This window comes from Equus caballus, chromosome 5 (genome assembly GCF_041296265.1).
Source record: "Equus caballus isolate H_3958 breed thoroughbred chromosome 5, TB-T2T, whole genome shotgun sequence".
NCBI classification, from domain to species: Eukaryota; Metazoa; Chordata; class Mammalia; order Perissodactyla; family Equidae; genus Equus; species Equus caballus.
In genome coordinates, this window is record NC_091688.1 from 2,402,134 (window position 1) to 2,420,520 (window position 18,387).

The window sequence follows — 18,387 nt, forward strand, 5'->3', positions numbered from 1 at the left end:
AGCCCACGGCCACATCGCATGCAGACTCAGTGACGAGCCGAGTCCGAAGGGACTTTTGCTAATATCTAGATATCTACTTCTTCATTTTATAGAGGAAGGACATGAGTCCCCTGATGGGAAAGCGATTTGTCTCAGGTCATGCAGCAAGTTAGTGCCAGGGCTGGGACTTGAACCCAGGCCTCCCAACTCCTCCTCCAGTGCTCTTTCCACTCCAGCAGGCTGTGTGCATACTTAAATGCACGTAGTATTTAAGTGTGTGTTCGTATGGAGCGAAAGAGACTACTAATCTCCCCATCTGAGTAAACTGTGTGCCTGGGGACAGGGCAGAGCCGTGCTGACAGAGATAGGGGTTATCTGTGCTTCAGCCTGCTCTGCTCCACCGAGCCAGATGATTATCTCCTGAGCAGTATGCCCCACCCTGTTGGAAATGATGAAACCTCTGTGACTGACCTCCAGTGGCTGAGAAGTTTCCGGGTGGGGCTGGGGGTGGTGGGGGAGATGTTTCCATCAGGACATCGCTGAAGCACAAGCTGGGATCAGACCTTGCTCAAGGTCCCAGGGGTAAGTATCATCTGGGTAGGTAGGATTTTAAACCAGTTTGAGGAGTGTGTGTCTGTTTGTGGACATAAATGTGTAGAGGTTTCAGAGGGGATGCTCTGTTTTTGTGCTGGGACCAGGGTGTGGCATTCAATGCAGTCGGCTTGCGCTGAGCCTAAGATCTGGCAGTTGGCGTTTTGTGGACTTAAGTCTTTTGCTCCTGAGAGCTGTCTGCAGTAGCAGCCGTGGCCATCAGGGCTCCGGCTAGAAGGTGCGTGGGCTTTGGATCCAGGCAGAACTGCTCCAAAGAATGCTACTAAACCGTAAGCCTCAATTTCCTCATCTGTAAAATGGGTATAAAACCATCTACCTTACAGTGTTGCTATAAGGATTATAGACAATGAATTTATAGTGCCTGGCACGGTGCTCTGTCAACAGTAGCTATTAAGTAATTCTTTTAAAGTCGACAGGGAACCAGATCCCAGAGAATAGCTCCCTGCGGAAGCGTTTTCTTTAAGATTCGTTCTGAGTGGTCAAGGACTGGTGTGTGTGGAGGGAAGGGGACCGGCCTGGCAGATAAAAATGTTATGAATGAGAGTCAGAAAATGCATGCTTCAAAGAGAAAAGTCATGCAAACATCCTGGCAAGGAAAAGCCAGCAACGGCCACAGCGAAGAGTAACAGCTGACCCTCACAGAGAGCTTCCTATGTTCCAGGAACTGGCCTCAGAGCTTTACATAGATTAATTTATTTAATCCTCACAACAACCCTGAAGATGTAGGTGCTATTAATAGCTTCTCTTTATGGAAACTGAGGCACAAAGGTGTTAAGTGACTTGACCGAAGTGAAAACAGCGAAAGAAAACTCTTCTGGAGAACTTTAGCACAGAAGAGCGTCCTTAGAGCGGGTCTCTCTCCACCATCTCTGCAGCCGGGGAGCTCGGAAGTATGGAATGGGCACGCCAGGAAGACTTGGTGATTGGCCAGCCCTGCTTCTTGCTCTGTGTGTTGACTTTGTTGCGTGAGCTTTGGCACCTTTGCCTAGTACAGTGCCTTGAGGAGGACTGGCTGTGTAATTGGCGGGGCCCGGTGCAAACGAAAATCTGGGGTTCCTTGTTAAAAAGTTATTAAGAACTTAAAGATGGCAACAGCAGAGCACTGAACCGAGCATGGGGCCCTTCTGAGCATGGGGCCCCACTAGGCTGCATAGGTGGCACACCCGTGAAGCCGGGCCTGCCTTGAGACCCAACAGGGAGGCAGGAACGGTGCTGGAAGGTTCCGCGGTCTCACTTACCCCTCTCGACAAACTCGGCCAGGGAGACATTTGACTTTCCAATTAACAGAGGAGGAAACTAAGACTCAGGGACATTAAGGGGCTCCCCCAAGGTTAAACCGTGTTTATTATATGCAAATTGATTTAATTGCAATGTGTACAGAAGGTTACAAAGCGCTTTTCCCCACACGTTGTCCCTGAGTCTTGTGCCAGGAATTGTGGAGTGTGAAATACGGACAAGACATGGCCTCAGCCACCAGAGCACTCACAAACTGAGCGTAATCTGTAGAGGGTGCTGAATTTCTCTGAAATTTAGTTGGGCAATCTGTGAAACAGAGTAAGTTGGCCCTTCCGATTCACCTGGAGCTTTGTGGGAACTAGCAAAACGAATCCGGTATCCTGCTCGAAGCCTGCGATGTACTCGCTGATTTAGTGCTGGAACTTAAGTTGCCCTCAAGTCACGTTCATCTCAAGTAATTGCTCGTAAAATCACTTTCCCCAAAATTACTATAGTTAGGAATTTGGGATAAGTTGTTTTCTCCCTAAAAACCTGGCAATGCCTGCACCTTTAAATACGTGTTACTAGAGATTTGGCTTATCTAGTTGAAACTCAAAGCAGCTATTTATGGTTAATTTGAGTCTCATCCTTTATGTCCATTTTGGCCTCATGCAATTCTAGAACAACAAAATGTCAGAGCCGGATCTACTTAGCCATCCTCTCAGTTCACAGACCGGGAAACGGGCTCAGAAAGAGGCAGTGACATGCCCAGGGGGGCTGCGAGCTGGAATGTTGATCTGGGTTCTCATTTCATGCTCCAGATGTGCCCCAACCACCTGGAGCAAGGGCCCTGCCATGGTGACCAGCGCTGAAGGGAATCCAGAGGCGATTTCTCTGACACCCAGGACAAAGGTGACGCCTTGGCCCTCTGTTGTCCACTTCCCCGTGGTCCTTGGCAGATCCCATTCCTCCCCTCTCACGGCTGGGGATTGTGACCATGTCTGTCCCCTGGTGTGTGGACACAGCGACAGTCACAGGCCCTGGGCTTCCCAAGACCATATGGCTCTGTACTTTGGGTTGCTTACATGTCCCACCTGAAAACCGTGAGTGAGCCCAGTTTCCTTACAGGCCCCTGTGGAAATGGGTGTGTTTATACAGGAAAGCTGATTTTGGGTTGAATCCTCTGTTCTGGTCTGGGGATCACCCCCTGTTGAACACCGATATATGCCAGGCTGTCAGCTAAGCTTTTTAAATGCTGTGTGCAGCACGGTGAAGGCCCCAGCCCCAAACAGCCTGGGTTTGAATTCTGTCCCCTCCACGGGGCATGGGAGCCTGGTTTTCTCTTAGGTAAAATAGGGACAATAGTATCTACCTCATAAGGTTGCTGATCTGAGGATTAAATAAAATAATCTATGCAACAGGTTTTGCCTGATGCTGACACATAGTACACACACAACGTTTCTGAGTTAAAAAAAATGAAACATGGGGCCAGCCCCGTGGCTGAGTGGTGAAGTTTGCGCACTCTGCTTCGGCGGCCCAGGGTTTCGCTGTTTTGGATCCTGGGTGCAGACATGGCACTGCACATCAGGCCATGCTGAGGCGGCGTCCCACATGCCACAACTAGAAGGACCCACAACTAGAATATACAACTATGTACTGGGGGGCTTTGGGAAGAAAAAGAAAAAGTAAAATCTTTGAAAACATGAAACAGGTACCCTCCACATTTTTCAGATAAAATACTGAGGCCTGGAGAGAAAAAGCAAATCACTGCTAGGAAGGCCAGAGCTGAAACGCTAAACGCGGTCACCCCAGCCACTGAGCCCCTGCTCCTCACCATTTTCCTGCTCTTACTCGTGAAGTTGCCTTATAGTGTCCTCAGCTTTTTCCCTCTTCATCACATTTCCACGTGGTCAAATCTCTATAGAACTTGGTTGAAGACAATCGATTCCACAGACGCAGTCCCCTACAGCCAGGGGTGGCAGACACCTGTTGCTGGTTTGCTGTTCCCTCCACTCTGCGTCCGTCCATTGCCTGGACTTCAAATAATTCCCTCTCAGGGATGCCTCCCTGAATCTTCTATTTCGTGGGGAACTTTTTTTCCTCTGAAATGTTATGTATTATTGGCACCAATTTGTCATACTCCATTGTGGCATCTCTTGCTTTTTGATTTTTCACATATTTGTGTCTTGATTTTCCAAGGACAATAAGAGCTCTTGAAAGCCCAGACGGCATTCTCTCTTCACGTCCATCGGAGTATTGCACACAGGACCATGAACGCAGACCACAAAATTAATAGATAAATGTGATTGATTGAAATTCAGACATTTAGTTGATTATCTCAATGTTCTATTAACGCGGTGAGATACGATTTAGGTGTAAATAAATATTTTATGTAGACAAATTTGATATTATGCTAATTTAAGTCACAGAATTTCTGGGCTTGTTTTTTTTAAAAGATTGACACCTGAGCTAACATCTGTTGCCAATCTTCTTCTTTTTTATTTCTTCTTGTCCCCAAAGCCCCCCAGTACACAGTTGTATATTCTAGTTGTGAGTGCCTCTGGTTGTGCCGTGTGGGACGCCGCCTCAGCATGGCCTGATGAGCGGTGCCATGTCTGTGCCCAGGATCCCAACCTGCGAAACCCTGGCCAACAAGTGGAGCGAGTGAACTCAACCACTTGGCCTTGCTGCCAGCCTCTGGGCTTGTTTTAATATTCTTAAAATATGTGCTTGAGGCCAGCCCCGTGGCAGAGTGGTTAAATTCGCGCGCTCGGCTACAGCAGCCCAGGGTTTCACTGGTTTGGATCCTGGGCACGGACATGGCACCGCTCATCAGGCCACGCTGAGGCGGCGTCCCACATGCCACAACTAGGGGGACCTACAACTAAAATATACAACTATGTACTGGGGGGATTTGGGGAGAAAGAGTGGGAAAAAAAAGAAGATTGGCAACAGTCATTAGCTCAGGTGACAGTCTTTAAAACGTCTGGTGTAATATTCCATTCTATACCTTCACCCTAATTTATTTAACTTTTGTTTTTCAATTAGATTGTTTCCCATTTTTCACTTTTATGATCAGCAGTGGGTAGAGCCCCCTCGCAATAATAGCTTTGGTCCCGTTCGGGATTGTTTATGAATGATCTCTTCTACGCCTTTTACCCATTTATCATTTCGAGGTGCTAGGGTTTTTCTCAGCAATTTTTGTATAAGAAATGTAAAATCTTTAAAAATTGTCTGTTGTGCATACTTGTTCTATTTTTTGTCTGTTTGCCTTTAATTTGTTTATTTTAACATATGAAGTTTTAATATTTTTAGAGCCAAATCTATCTATTTTTCTTGAATTGCTTTGTGATTTCTTCCATCGCATATAAGCTGAGAAAGTTTTCTCTCATCTGGGGACATAACAAATATCATTGAATATGTGAATATCCAATCCTAGTTCCTTCTAATTTTAATGTGCCAATTTAAAAATATTTACATCCTTAATTCTTTTGGAATTTATTTTGTTATATCATATCGGGATGTAAGTTATTTTTTTTCTGTATAGGTAGCTAATTCATTATCCTGTGTACAACATTTGTTAAATAACCCCCTCCTTTCCTCCTCCTGCTTTGTGAACCAGTTTTATGATATATTTATTGTACATACTGGCATATTTTTTCAAATTTACACTACTCTTAAAAAGTAGTATGTCAGGAACTCACCCACGATTCCTTTTCAAACGTTTCCACTCTTCTTGATTGTTATTTTTTCCCAGATGAATTTTAGAATAATTTTGAGTCATAAAAAATTCTCATTGTAATTTTGATTGGAATTCTACCGAATCAACAAATTAATTTTAAAGTGATTTTTTTTTTAGTCTTCTAGCTTCCTGATCCGAAACATCACGTCTTTCTATTAGTTTAAATCTTTTAGATTGCTCAGTAAATTTTTATTATTTTCTTCAAAATAACTTTCTGGTAATTAAAATTATTTTTAGAGATATCTATTGAGACGATTGCTAAGGCTGACGTTGCACCTCCCCCCAATAGAATAGAATAGAATAGAATAGAAAGAACAGCCAGTGATTTTAGAATAGTTATCACGCCCTCAGGACCTTCCTGAGCACTCTCATTAACTTCACTAGTTTTTCAATTGATTCTTTTGGGATTTCTAGGTATAAAATCACATCTTTTGCAAAAAAGGATGAATTTGACTTCTCCTCGCCCCAAACAATACTTTGACTTCTTTCATGTGTCAGTTACTGGCTCAGCGACGGGCACCAGCCGCCTGGGCACAAAGCCCCATCAAGTTTTCCCTTGTCTTCAGCGATGTGCTCAGCTTCTGTGTATCCTATTTTTGTCCTTTGTAAAATGGAAAGAGGAATAGCACCTACCTCTTAGGGTGATTGTGAGAATTAGATGAGTTACATAACTGAAAGTGTCACAAAACATGCTTAATGAATATTCAATACCCTTATGATTATTATAGGCCGGCGGTTGGAGGAACTTCCAACTTCCAGGAACTAGAATTTCCAGGACGAACTTTTAAAAATGGTTCCAGCAGACATGCTTGTTCTCGAATAACTGCTCAAACAGTTTACCGTTCAGTACATGTTGATTGTTGATATAGAAGGGATAGCCTTTATTACAGTAAGAAATAATCCTCATGTTCTTACTGTGTTAACTTAAAAAAAAAGAAATGAGTATTCTTTGTCACCAGATGTTCTTGGCATTTTACTGAGATCATCACTTCTCAAATTTGATCTCTCGCCGTCGTGTTCACGTTGTGTCAGAGGCAGTTCCCTGTGATGACTGAGAGTTAGGCGTTTGCGTCAGATGGTCTTGAGTTTGGAATCTGACTCTCGCAGCTGGAGGTAGGGGCCAGGGCAAGTCACTCAACTTCTTGAGCCTTGGCGTCCTCGTGGAGGAAACGGTGATGACGTTTATTCTTGTGGAGCGAGAGAATAAAGGATCAAGGGAAACACTCAGTGCAAGTTTCATTATGGTAATAACTGATTTCTGGACATCCCTGGAGTAAATTCTTGGTTTTATCATATTTATCTCTGAATTCGTAAGGAGATGAGCCTGGAGAGTTTTCCACCTTTTTCTGCGGCCTGAATCAGGTTACATAGCACAAAAATTACACGTTCCTTAAACGTTTCAAATAATTCATTTGTAAAATTATTTGGACACAGATTTTGAGTACATAATTCCAATAATGCTTTTAATTTCTAAATAATAGCTATAATTTACTGCATGCTTATTACTATGTGACAAAAGCTATACTAACTACTTCACACCCCCTCACCTTATTTCATCCTCAGAAGTAGGTATCATTTATATTCATCTTATTTAATCCTGAGAATTACTTACTATTGTTCCTATCTTACAGATAAGAAAACTGAGGCTTTGAGAAGTTAGATATGGGATGAGGCTTGTGTAGAGAATGAGCTTGGATGTGGCTCCGGGCCGTCTGACCCCAAGTTCTCTGCCTCTGGCAGCTGGGTACCGTGCTGCTCCCCAAACTTCTTTCCTGTTATTTTGTTTTGCTTTTGGTCCAAATTTTCTGTGCCTCGTGGGATCAATTTTGCTCATTTATCTTTTTCTAGGAAATCGTTAATTTTATTGAGATTTCATCACAAAAATCTTAGTCGTCTGACAATTTTTGAGATCCTGTCTTTCTGTGGTTATATTCATTCTGAGTTTGGCTTATTTATGTTTCTTCCTTTTCTTGATTATTCAAAACCATATATTAAATTAGGGGAGAAAAGTCCAGACGTGTGGAGGAGGCTGGATGATATTATAAAATGGAAAATAATGCTTTTTTCCTTTAAAATATTCCACTTCCATCCAAATTTGCTTCCCTTTTCCTTTCCCTACTTCAGTCTTTAAAGAACAGAAGGCTTCGGGCTAGCAAGAGCCTTAGGGCCTAGCCCCTTAATTTTAGCCCCTTAGGGCCTGAAAAAGACTTCTATCTGTCCCAGGTCACACAGCTAACAAGTGACAGAGCCAGGAGGAGGAGCCAGGCTCTCATCTCCCTGTCTTGTTCTCTTTCCACTATACCATACAGCTTTGTTATAGTTCAAATTATTAATTTTAAAAGCAATAAATGAATGAAGGTGGCAACAAAAAATCTCTCAAAAAACCTTTAAAGCTATTTAATTTTAAAAGATGAATAAGGTCAATGTAGCAATATTGATTGCGATTACTTTAATCCACATGATTTTGGTACAAATTATCTTCTATTGTGCCCTTGTTTTAAACGGTTCTTTCTAAAATGAACCTATCCGAAGAAAGCCTGGTGTCAGGCAGGAAAAGGTGCATCTTTATTATTCACCTCTGATGTCATGCTGCACCTACTGGAAAGGCTGTGCCAGGGCTCCTGCATCAGCAGAAGGGGAAGCAGTAAATGGAATCAAGCCCCGATTGGAGGTGTCAGAATTTCCGCTGGGGTCTGAAGCGAACAGGAGAAATGCTGTCAGCACTCTGCTCAAGAGAGGTTTTGAGGTGCCTGGCAGGCTCATCAGTGTGGGGCTGGGCATCGAAACTCAGCAGCAGACAGTCCTGATTTTAATGATGGAATGAGGCGTACCACACTCTCCCATGGTCCAGGCATTTTTTCACAACATAATTACCATAAATTGCTCATTTCCAGGCTGTTTACTAAGTGTGTGTGTGCGCAAACGAGCAGATATTTCTGGCAACTGCCTGATCAGCAATCTGCAATTAGACCCCAAGGAAGGACCTGCTCATGTGGTTAGGGGCCATTAGCCACTCAAATAATGACGTCTGCCATAATTTTCATACCTCATCCTGTCCCAGATCTTATCTTCAAACTGTACTAAAAAAAAAATGCCTAAGTTTCCTAGAAGAGATCAACCTTGTTTTAATAGCTCTACTCAAAACACCATGTTGATGAAGGGTTTTAGGGTGAATAATACCTACCAACTACTGAGGGCTTCCCACGTGCCCAGCACCGTATGACAGTCTTTACCAACAGCGTAACTCGCTGAGCCCACACAAGACCTCTGTGCTGGTGCTGTAGATGCTGTCATCCTCCTCAGTGCACAGGTGCAGGAACTGAGGCACTGAGAAGTTCAATGGCTCGCATCTAGAAGGGAAGAGAACTTGGACCCATATTGAGGTCAGTTTGACGTTGATGCTCTATACTGACACAGGCACCGAGTGTCGTTGGCTGGGAAGGTGCTCACAATACAGTGAAATGACGGAAGGAAGGGTAGGCAATATGATTTTGTATAAAGAGCCAAAATAAGGTATTGGTTTTAAAATAATGAAACATTTATTTAATGTAGTGACTCTCAACTGAGGGCAAAAGCAACTGCCTCAAGGGGCATTTGGAAATGTGTGGGGTCATTTTTGGTCATTTTGGTTGTCACATTACCTGTTGGTTTTGGTGGTCTTGGTGGTCTCCCAGGAGGCTGAACGTCCAGCGGTGGGCAAGACAGTTCTAGACAGCGAGGAATTGTCTGCTCCCAGCGTCAGAGAGTGCTAAGAAACGCTGATACGGTGGAGTGGTGGTAATTTAAAATGACGTTCTAGGGCTGAAGGGTGGCAGATTCAAGTGCCTTCGGGGTGAGACAGGGACCGAAGAGTACATGTGCCTTCTTAGGGCCAAATCCAAATCTTTAAAGCATGCATCAAACAAAATCATCTAGGTGCTGAATGTGGCCTGTGGGCCCCCAGGTCGGAGCTTTTTAATGGAGGTTTTTCTGATTTAGAAATGTGTTTATGATATAGTAAGTGAAGAGGAAAAAGCTGCTAGTCACCATGATGCCAAGTTTAAAAAAGACAGCATATGTGTGCACATATATTTACACACATGTATAGGAAAATATATAGAAAATTTTGTGGAATGAAATTTGGAGTGATTTTGTGAAATGCTTCGATAGTTTGCACTTTTAATTCTTCCACTAAAAGTATCTATTAGTTGCCCAGTTTTTAATAAAGAGAGAGAGGAGCCTAAATAATTAAAACATTGAGTGTGGTTTCAGAACATAGTCTTGGTGGCTTCCTGGCTGTCCCCTTCTGTGGAAGAGGGAGAATAATTTCTGTGGTTAAGGACAAATAAGACATTAATTAGGAGATAAGACTAAAGCACTAGAGCAACCTTAAAAACAGAACATTGTTGGACCGGCCCAGTGGTACAGCAGTTAAGTTGGCACGTTCCACTTCGGCAGCCCGGGGCTCGCCGGTTCGGATCCCAAGTGTGGACCTACACACTGCTTGTCAAGCCATGCTGTGGCAGGTGTCCCACATATAAAGTAGAGGAAGATGGGAATGGATATTAGCTCAGGGCCAGTTTTCCGCAGCAGAAAGAGAAGGATTGGCAGCAGATGTTAGCTCAGGGCTAATCTTCCTAAAAAAAAAAAAAAAAAAAAGGCAAATAAAAAAATTAAAATGGAACATTGTTGAGGCAGCTCTGATGGCCTAGTGGTTAAAGTTTGGTGTGTTCTGCTTTGGCGGCCCTGGTTCAGTGCCTGGGCACGGAGCCACACCACTTGTCTGTCAGTGGCCATGCTGTAGCAGTGGCTCACATGAAAAAAAAGGAAGATTGGCAACAGATGTTAGCTCAGAGCAAATCTTCCTTCTCAAAGGAAAAAGTACTTTAGGGGCCAGCCCTGTGGCCTAGTGGTTAAGTTCAGTACACTCCACTTCAGTGGCCCAGGTTCGGTTCCTGGGCATGGACCTGTACTACTCATCAGTGGCCATGCTGTGGTGGTGACTCACAAACAAAATAGAGGAAGATTGGCACAGATGTTAGCTCAGGGTGAATCTTCCTCAGCAAAAAAATAGACAAAAAAACTTTATTGCTAAAAAATGCTAACCATCATCTGAGCCTTCAGTGAGTCATAACGCCTTTGCTGGTGGAGGGTCTGGCCTCGATGTTGATAGCTGCTCACTGACCAGGGTGGTGGTTGCTGAAGGATGGGGTGGCTGTGGCAATTTCTCAAAATAAGACAACAATGAAGTTTGCTGCATCAATTGACTCTTCCTTTCATGAACGATTTCTCTGTAGCATGCGATGCTGTTTGAGAGCACATTGCCCACAGGAGAACTTCCTTCAAAGTTGGAGTCAGTCCTCTCAAACTCTGTCGCTGCTTTAAGTAATATTCTAAATCCTTGTTGTCATTTCAACAATCTTCACAGCATCTTCACCAGGAGTAGACTCCATTTCATGAAACCACTTTCTTTGCTCATCCCGAAGAAGCAACTCCTTGTTTGTTAAAATTTTATCGTGAGATGGCAGCAATTCAGCCACATCTTCAGGCTCCGCTTCTAATTCTAGTTCTCTTGCTGTTCCCACCACGTCTGCGGTTACTTCCTCCGCTGAAGTCTTGAGCCCTCACAGTCATCCATGAGGGTTGGAATCAACTTCTTCCAAACTCCTGTTAACGTTGATATTTCAATCTCTTCCCATGAATCACATTAAACATGTTCTCGATGGCTTCTAGAATAGTGAATCCTTTCCAGAAGGTTTTCAATTTACGTTACCCAAATTCATCAGTGGGATCACTACCTGTGGCAGCTATAGCCTTATGAAATGTATTTCTTAAATAATAAGAATTGAAAATCAAAATTACTCCTTGATCTATGGCCTGCAGAATGGATGCCGTGTTAGCAGGCATGAAAAAACCAATAATCTCATTGTACATCTCCATCAGAGCTCTGGGGTGACCAGGTGCGTTGTCAATGAGCATCAATGTTTTGAAAGGAATCTTTTTTCTGAGCAGCAGGTCTCAACAGTGGACTTAAGTATTCAGAAAACCATATTGTCAACAGGGATGCTGTCATCCAGACTTTGTTGTTCCAATTATAAAGCACAGGCAGAGTAGATTTAGCTAATTCTTAAGAGCCCCAGGATTCTTGGAATGGTAAATGAGCATTGGCTTCAACTTAAGTCACCAGCTGCATAAGCCCCTAATGAGAGTCAGCCTGTCCTTTGAAGCTTTAAAGCCAGGCATTGTCTTCTGCTCTCTAGCTAGGAAAGTCCTAGAGGCATCTTCTTTCAATGCAAGGCTGTTTCATCTACACTGAAAATCCATTGTTTAGCGTAGCCCCTTCGTTAATGATCTCAGCTAGACCTTCTGCAGAACTTGCTGTAGCTTCTCCGTCAGCACCTGCTACTTCGCCTCCCGCTTTTATGCTATGGAGACAGCTCCTTTCCTTAAACCTCACGGACTGACCTCTGCTGGAGTCAAACTTTCCTCTTGCAGCTTCCTCCCCTCTCTCATCCTTCACAGAACTGAAGAGAGTTAAGCCTTGCTCTGGATTAGGCTTTGGCTAGGGGGAAGGTCGTGGCTGGTTTGATCCTCTATCCAGACCCTAAAACTTTGTCCAGATCAGCAATATGGCTGTTTGGCTTTCTGATCGTTTGCTTGTTCACTGGTCTAGCACTTTTAATTTCCATCAAGAACTTTTCCTTTGTGTTCACAACTTGGCTAACCGGCGCAAGAGGCCCAGCTTTCAGCCAATCCCAGCTTTCGACATGCCTTCCTCACTAAGATTAATCATTTCTAGCTTTTGAGTTAAAGTGAGAGATGTGTGACTCTTCATTTCATTTCAACACTTAGAGGCCGTTGTAGGGTTATTTGGGCCTAATTTCAATATCGCTGTGTCTCAGGGCACAGGGAGGGCGAGGAGAGGGACGGAGACGGGGCACGGCCGTCCGCAAGCAGTCAGAACGTACACAATGTTTATCAATTAAGTTACCACCGTATTTGGGCGTGGTTTGTAGGGCCCCAAACAGTTACAATAGTAGCATCAAAGATCACTGATCACAGATCACCATAACAAATATAATAACAATGAAAAAAGGTTGAAATATTGCAAGAATCACCAAAATGTGACACAGAGATGCGAAGTGAGCAACTGCTCTTGGAAAATGGAGCAGGTAGACTTGCTGGACACAGGTTGCCACAAAACTTCAGTTTGTAAAACACAGTATCTGCAAAGTGCAATAAAATGAGGTGTGCCTGTGTTTTCTCTCTGGAGACTTCCAGCTGGCCAACATCCACAGCCCTTACCCACCCTCCCCATCTCTGCCTTTCTCTCTTGATTCTTGGTCCAAGTTTCGAGTTTAGAAAGCCACAGTATGAGAACTACAAATAAAAACAATATTTTCAAGACTTTCTACACTGCCCTTAGCGCTTGAAAACCTTGATTGGGAAAATAAGCCTTAATGGCTGTAAAAGGTTTTAAGATTCAGTCTGCAGTAGGCCAGTGGGCGGTTCTGCGGCCCCATCTCTGTGCTGATTAAATATCATTTCAAAGGCTGTGGAATTATCCTGCCTTTGTCTTAGGGTAAACTCCCTATGCAGCTGATGAAATGCATAAGCTGATTTTTAAGACAGACACATTTGTGAGGATGTAACAGCATCCACAGTCTCGGTCCTAAAACCCAATGAAGGCTTGTAGGGTATGTTTGTGTGTGTCTATTTAAGATTTGGACTTCTTCACAGACTCTCTTCCAGCGTATTTGCTGAAGTCGGACCCTCTGTGCATCCAGCAGCAGGTGAAGGCTCTCCGGGAGCAGAGACAGAGGGGTGAGCATGTGGGCTGGGGCTTAGACATCAAATCGAGGCCCGGCCACTTGGCAGCTGTGCGACCTCAGACATGTCCCTCAGCTCTCTGAACCCCACAGAGCTCCTTATAAAAGGAGGGTGATGATGCCTAGGTCAGGATTGTGTGAGTTACGTAGGATGGTGGCGTGCCAGGGGCTCAGCACTGTGGCTGGCACCTAGTGAGTGCCCACTGGCTGTCAGGTACTAAGACTGTCGCTGCTTCTTTTGTAGAATTTGAAACTGAACTCTGGAGAGAGGAAAGCAGCGACCCCTGGGAGCCAAATGTGCCCGAGTGGGACTGGGGCGTTAGCCCAGGAGTCCTGACTGGACGCCTTGCTTCCTGCAGGTCTCTGGACGGTCTTGCGAGTGGCACTAAGTGGAGACAAGGTGCCCAGGGTGGTTCCTCCCAGGGCTCTTCCTGTTGCCCCCGAAAGAGCCTGAGCCCCGCTCACAACGTGCAGCTGCCCTGCAGAAGCTCACCATGCTGGATGAGTGAGTACAGCTCCAGCCAGCCTGGTCGCGGGCACTGGCTCCCCACGCCTTACTGTCCAGAGAGGCCTGCCCTGAGACACACTGTGACACCAGATGGCTGCTGCTGGCTGGGGGCAGGGATGGGTTGGCAGCTGTGTGAGCATCTCTGCAACCTCTAACTCTGAACTTTCTCCTTCCCCACAGCAACATGAAGCTCTGGCACGGCCTCGTGATCGCAGGGGTGTCCCTCATCCTCCAGTCCTGCCTCCTTGCAGCCATCACCTGCCTGCTTGGCAGGCACATGGGTAGCTGGCTCAGCATTCTCTTTCTTCCTAGACACCCGCAGGAAACCTGCTAGAGCCTGCCCCAGGACGAGCCCCCTTGGGGCCCCCAAATATCACTTGAAAACTTCCTTGTGGATCCACTGGCCCCATCGCCCCTCACCCTGCCAACCGCTCACAGTGTAATCCCCACTCTGGTTGGGCCTGATGGCTAGTCCTTCCACTCCCCAGGCCCTGCGCCTGGAGACAGCTCTGCCCACAAGGGTGGGGTCCCTCAGCCCAGCCCGACTGGTTTTCTTCCTCACCACGGCCACCAAAGGGCTGAGCAGGAAGGGAAATAAGAAAGTAGCTTAAATTCTCCTGATTTACAATAGAAAGTGGAGAAGCTCTGTTCTGGCTCGGTGTTACAATCGAGGGAAGGAAAATACTCCTGCTTCAGCTGTGCAAAGACAGGGTCTGGCAGGGCGATGTTTAGAGGGTTTTCCAGTACAGGAAGTCTAGGCTTCTCCAGACATTCATTCTGCCATTCATTCAATACAATAAGGAATAACTCAAAAATCCCTGTCCCTATATAACTTACATTCCGTGGGGGCACAGACAACAAACAAGATAAAGGAAACCATCTGTGTTAGATTATGGAATGTGCTAGGGAGAAAAAAAAAGAAGCGAGGCGAGGAGAGATGAAGTAGATGGTGGTCAGCATCCCTGAGATGCTGAGACTCAAGTAAAAATCTGCAGGCAGTGAGGGCATGAGCTACATCTGCAAAGGCCCTGCGGCAGGAGAGTGTATGGCACAGAAGAGCAGGAGCAAAGAGGCCCGGGCAGCTGGAGCTGAGGAGCGGGCGGGAAAGAAGAAGGAGGAGTGAGGCCATGAGCGCCTTCCCAGCTGGGAGCCTGGCTTTTCCTCCAAGGGGGGCAGGGACGTTGCAGGGTTTGAGCAGAGCAGTACCAAGATTCGAAGAGTCCTCTGAAAGTGGTGCCCTCATGAGAGCTGTGCTCAGAGGTAGGATGTGCCTAACCCAGCAAACTGTCCCTTTTGACCTTTGCCCTGTCCCGCCTAGCCAACAAGAATGAGCGGAATCTGAAAAGGGCCAGGCACCAGGGCCCCAGGCCCAGCCCCACCCACCAGCACCCACCTGCTGCCAAGGGGATGAAGGGGACTCGGGTGGAGAGAAGCACCCCTGCGTCTGAGCCCCGTCACAGGCGTGAGTAATGGGGCGGGAGAGAACTTGTCATAAAGCTTATTCTGCTCTGTCTGGACACCCGGGGAGCCTCCGGCAGCAGCCCAAGTCTGTCCCTGCCAGCCCCAACCCCCAGCCCAGGGGCTCCTCACACCCGCCTCAGGAAAGGCCTCGCTCCCAGCTTTTCCAGCAAGTTGATCCTCCCATCGTGGGGCGGATCTCACTGGGTCTGTATGGGTCTGAGTTCTTTCCAGGTTTGGTCATGTGTGAGAGACTGTAGAGGGGCTTGGGGCCTGTTCCTGCTCCGGTCTCTGTAATTCTGTGGCGCTTTTCTTCTGCAGGGCCAGTTAGCGGTAGAGCTAAGAGTTCAGCTGCCTGCCTCCAGCTGTGGCTACTACCTCCCTCCACGGGCCGCTGTCCTTGGCTGATCCAGAAGCCGGCTCAGCCACATTCCCAGAGGACCCTTCCGCACAGTCTTAGATCCTCATGGGTATCTGGGCATTGTAATAAATAGGAGTCTTGGTGATGGTTCAAATCCATGTCCCCCTCTGGCAAGTGAACCAGCAGGAACCCAAGCCTCTCGTGTTCCATCCCAGGGCTGGGGACCCCACCAGGTCTCTATTCACACAGTGGAAACTGCTGTTTCTGTGGCAAGACAACCGGCCCTGGAGACTCACTCACTAGAGATCGCACTTTTTTCATTGGTTCGAGTTTGCTCCGTGCTTCTGGTTTTATCTTTTCAGTTGGGGAAATCTGGTTGTCAGGCGTCCTTGATGCTGAGATACGGCCTCAGTGCATGTGGGAACAGAAGAGGCCGCTCACATGAACTCAGAGTTTCAGCCGAATGGGAGAGGCGCCGGCCTCATCATGACCCCTGATCAAACTCCACCGGAGCCGGGCCAGAATCAGAGACACTTTGGTTGGCAGGGACCTCAGAGAGCATCATGCAACCGTCTTGTTTTTAGAGGACAAGACCAGGGTGCGAAAAGGGGTGTAATCTGCCTAGAGTTGGTGACGGGGTGAGACTAGAACCTGTGCCCGTGACTTCTGAGACCAGAGCTGTCTGCACTGGGCCACCTCGTCTCAGCATGTCCCCCCCGGCCTGCTCCTCCCAAGCACGGTCAAGCCTCCTGTGTCTGCTATTGGTTTCAGATGGAGCTGGATGCAGCGGCAACGCTGGCACACTTAGACATGTTCCTGGCTATGTTTGGAGGCTCTCCCCCCAACCCTTTCTTTGTTCTATGCCTTCTTCCTCTGTGGGGGCTCTGTATCTGTCCTCCCTACTCCTCTGCATTGCTGGCTCTGCCTCTGTCTTGGTCTCAATCTCCCTTCCATTGTCTCTATCTTTTCCTAACACCCTCTGGCTTTTTTTAGACGAACAGTTTCTATTTCTCTCTAGATGACAGCAACCCATCCTCTGACAGCTCTGACAGCAACGACAGCTCGCCTCCGACCCGCCAGGTAATGGACACGCCTAGTGATCCCAGCCCTCAGTATGCAGTCTGGGGTCCCTGCTGTAAGACCCTGGGGACTCAGGCCACCTCAGCTACAGGGATGAGAGCAAGGAAGGAGGGGCTTCTCGAGTCATGACAGCATTCTTCGGTGAGGGTGGCCGGGCTTTCACTCACACGCCCATTATCAGCATGGATCATCCAAACTAAGTGGGTGAGAGTGGGCTGTGAAATTAAAGTGCTAATGGGAAACCTCCTTCTCCCCATCTCCCAGTCACTGGGCCAAAGTCTGCTCTGAGTCCTGACCTCACTTGGGTTGAGTCTCCACCTCTTTCTTCCTTAAACCCCTTCATTCTCTGCAGAGGGGGGAACAAAGTCATTGTCAATCTTCCTCCTTGCCCTGGCCCTGCTCTCAGATCCAGCTGCCTGGGACCCAGGTTCTTTCCCATCCAGCTTAGGGCGAGCCTCTTTGAGTGACAGTTCAGTCCTGGGGTCCTACCTCCTCCAAATGTCAGAGGAATCTTGACCCACATTTCTCTGGGTTTTTTTTCCTTAAGGACACCAAGCATGTGAATTACACACAAGTGACCTTTTCAGACCCTGGAGGACTGGAAAATGACTCTGCCCTGGACTATGAGAACGTGAAGGAAGCCACAGATTATGTCAATGTCAATCCCAAAAGCCACAAACCCAGCCTCTGGACTTTTGTGAACCCTGCTGTCTCTGAGCAGGTGGAATACACTCAAGTGGCCTTGTGAGCTCGAGGTTTTTAATGGCATGCAGTTCTCGAGGAATTCCTGCACCGATTTTGTAGGAGAGTTTCTTTTTCTTTTTCTTTTTTTCAACAAGGCATGAGTGGGTGCAGGAGGTGGCCTGTATCTCAGCAGGAAAGATTGAGATCAGACGTGAGAAAGAACACCAGGTTAAGATGAAAATACTGGAGCATATCAGAAGAGAAAGTGGTGAAGTCTCTCTCCATAGAAAATTTTTAAAAAAATTTTAATCAGCTATAGTAGAGTTCTGTTCAACAATCTTATGATTAAATAATTCTTTGAGCTCTTTAATTATTGAAGATAAACAACATCTTTGCGAGTTTTAAATAAAATGGCAACCACTAGTTTCTCTTTCCTCTGGCCTAGCCCAGTGTTCTGTCCCTTTTTTAGTGCTGTATCTTGCTGATTAATCCTGTTCTGCCCTCAGAACTTTAAATAGTCCACCCAGAAAGCTCGCCATCGTTCATCCTTTGCATCTGCTGTTTCTTTCTTTTTTTTTTTTTTGAGGAAAATTAGCCCTGAGCTAACCACTGCCAATCCTCCTCTTTTTGCTGAGGAAGACTGGCCCTCAGTTAACATCCGTGCCCATCTTCCTCTGTTTTATACATGGGACGCCGGCCACAGCATGGCTTGCCAAGCGGTGCCATGTCCGCACCCGGGATCCAAACTGGCGAACCCCAGGCCAGCGAAAATCAGAACGTGCAAACATAATTGCTGCGCCACCAGGCCGGCCCCGCATCTGCTGTTTCTTAGGAACAAAAGGTCACAGACAGAGTCCTGGCAAACACCAACCAGCACAGCAAGCTGTTATTCCAAGGAAAATCTTCCCAAATGCAACTCAATAAAACTCAGTATCTCTTC

General features: G+C 46.4%; 1 protein-coding gene across 6 annotated transcripts; it reads left to right on the forward strand.

The window, feature by feature from the left end:
• The first annotated feature begins 275 nt into the window (after positions 1-275).
• On the forward strand, positions 276-18,387 carry RHEX (regulator of hemoglobinization and erythroid cell expansion). Of its 6 annotated transcripts, none has more exons than XM_005609600.4 (8): positions 462-561; positions 2,628-2,718; positions 13,268-13,351; positions 13,716-13,861; positions 14,045-14,145; positions 15,183-15,326; positions 16,702-16,763; positions 17,311-18,387. In XM_005609600.4, the coding sequence occupies exons 4-8, from the start codon at positions 13,851-13,853 to the stop codon at positions 17,509-17,511; spliced, it is 519 nt and encodes a 172-aa protein (XP_005609657.1). In that variant the 5' UTR covers positions 462-561; positions 2,628-2,718; positions 13,268-13,351; positions 13,716-13,850; the 3' UTR covers positions 17,512-18,387. The 6 variants fall into 6 exon arrangements, with proteins under 6 accessions (XP_001489547.3, XP_005609659.1, XP_005609657.1 ...); XM_070266552.1 differs by lacking the exon at positions 462-561 and adding an exon at positions 667-860; XM_005609602.4 differs by lacking the exon at positions 2,628-2,718 and having other exon boundaries at positions 455-561.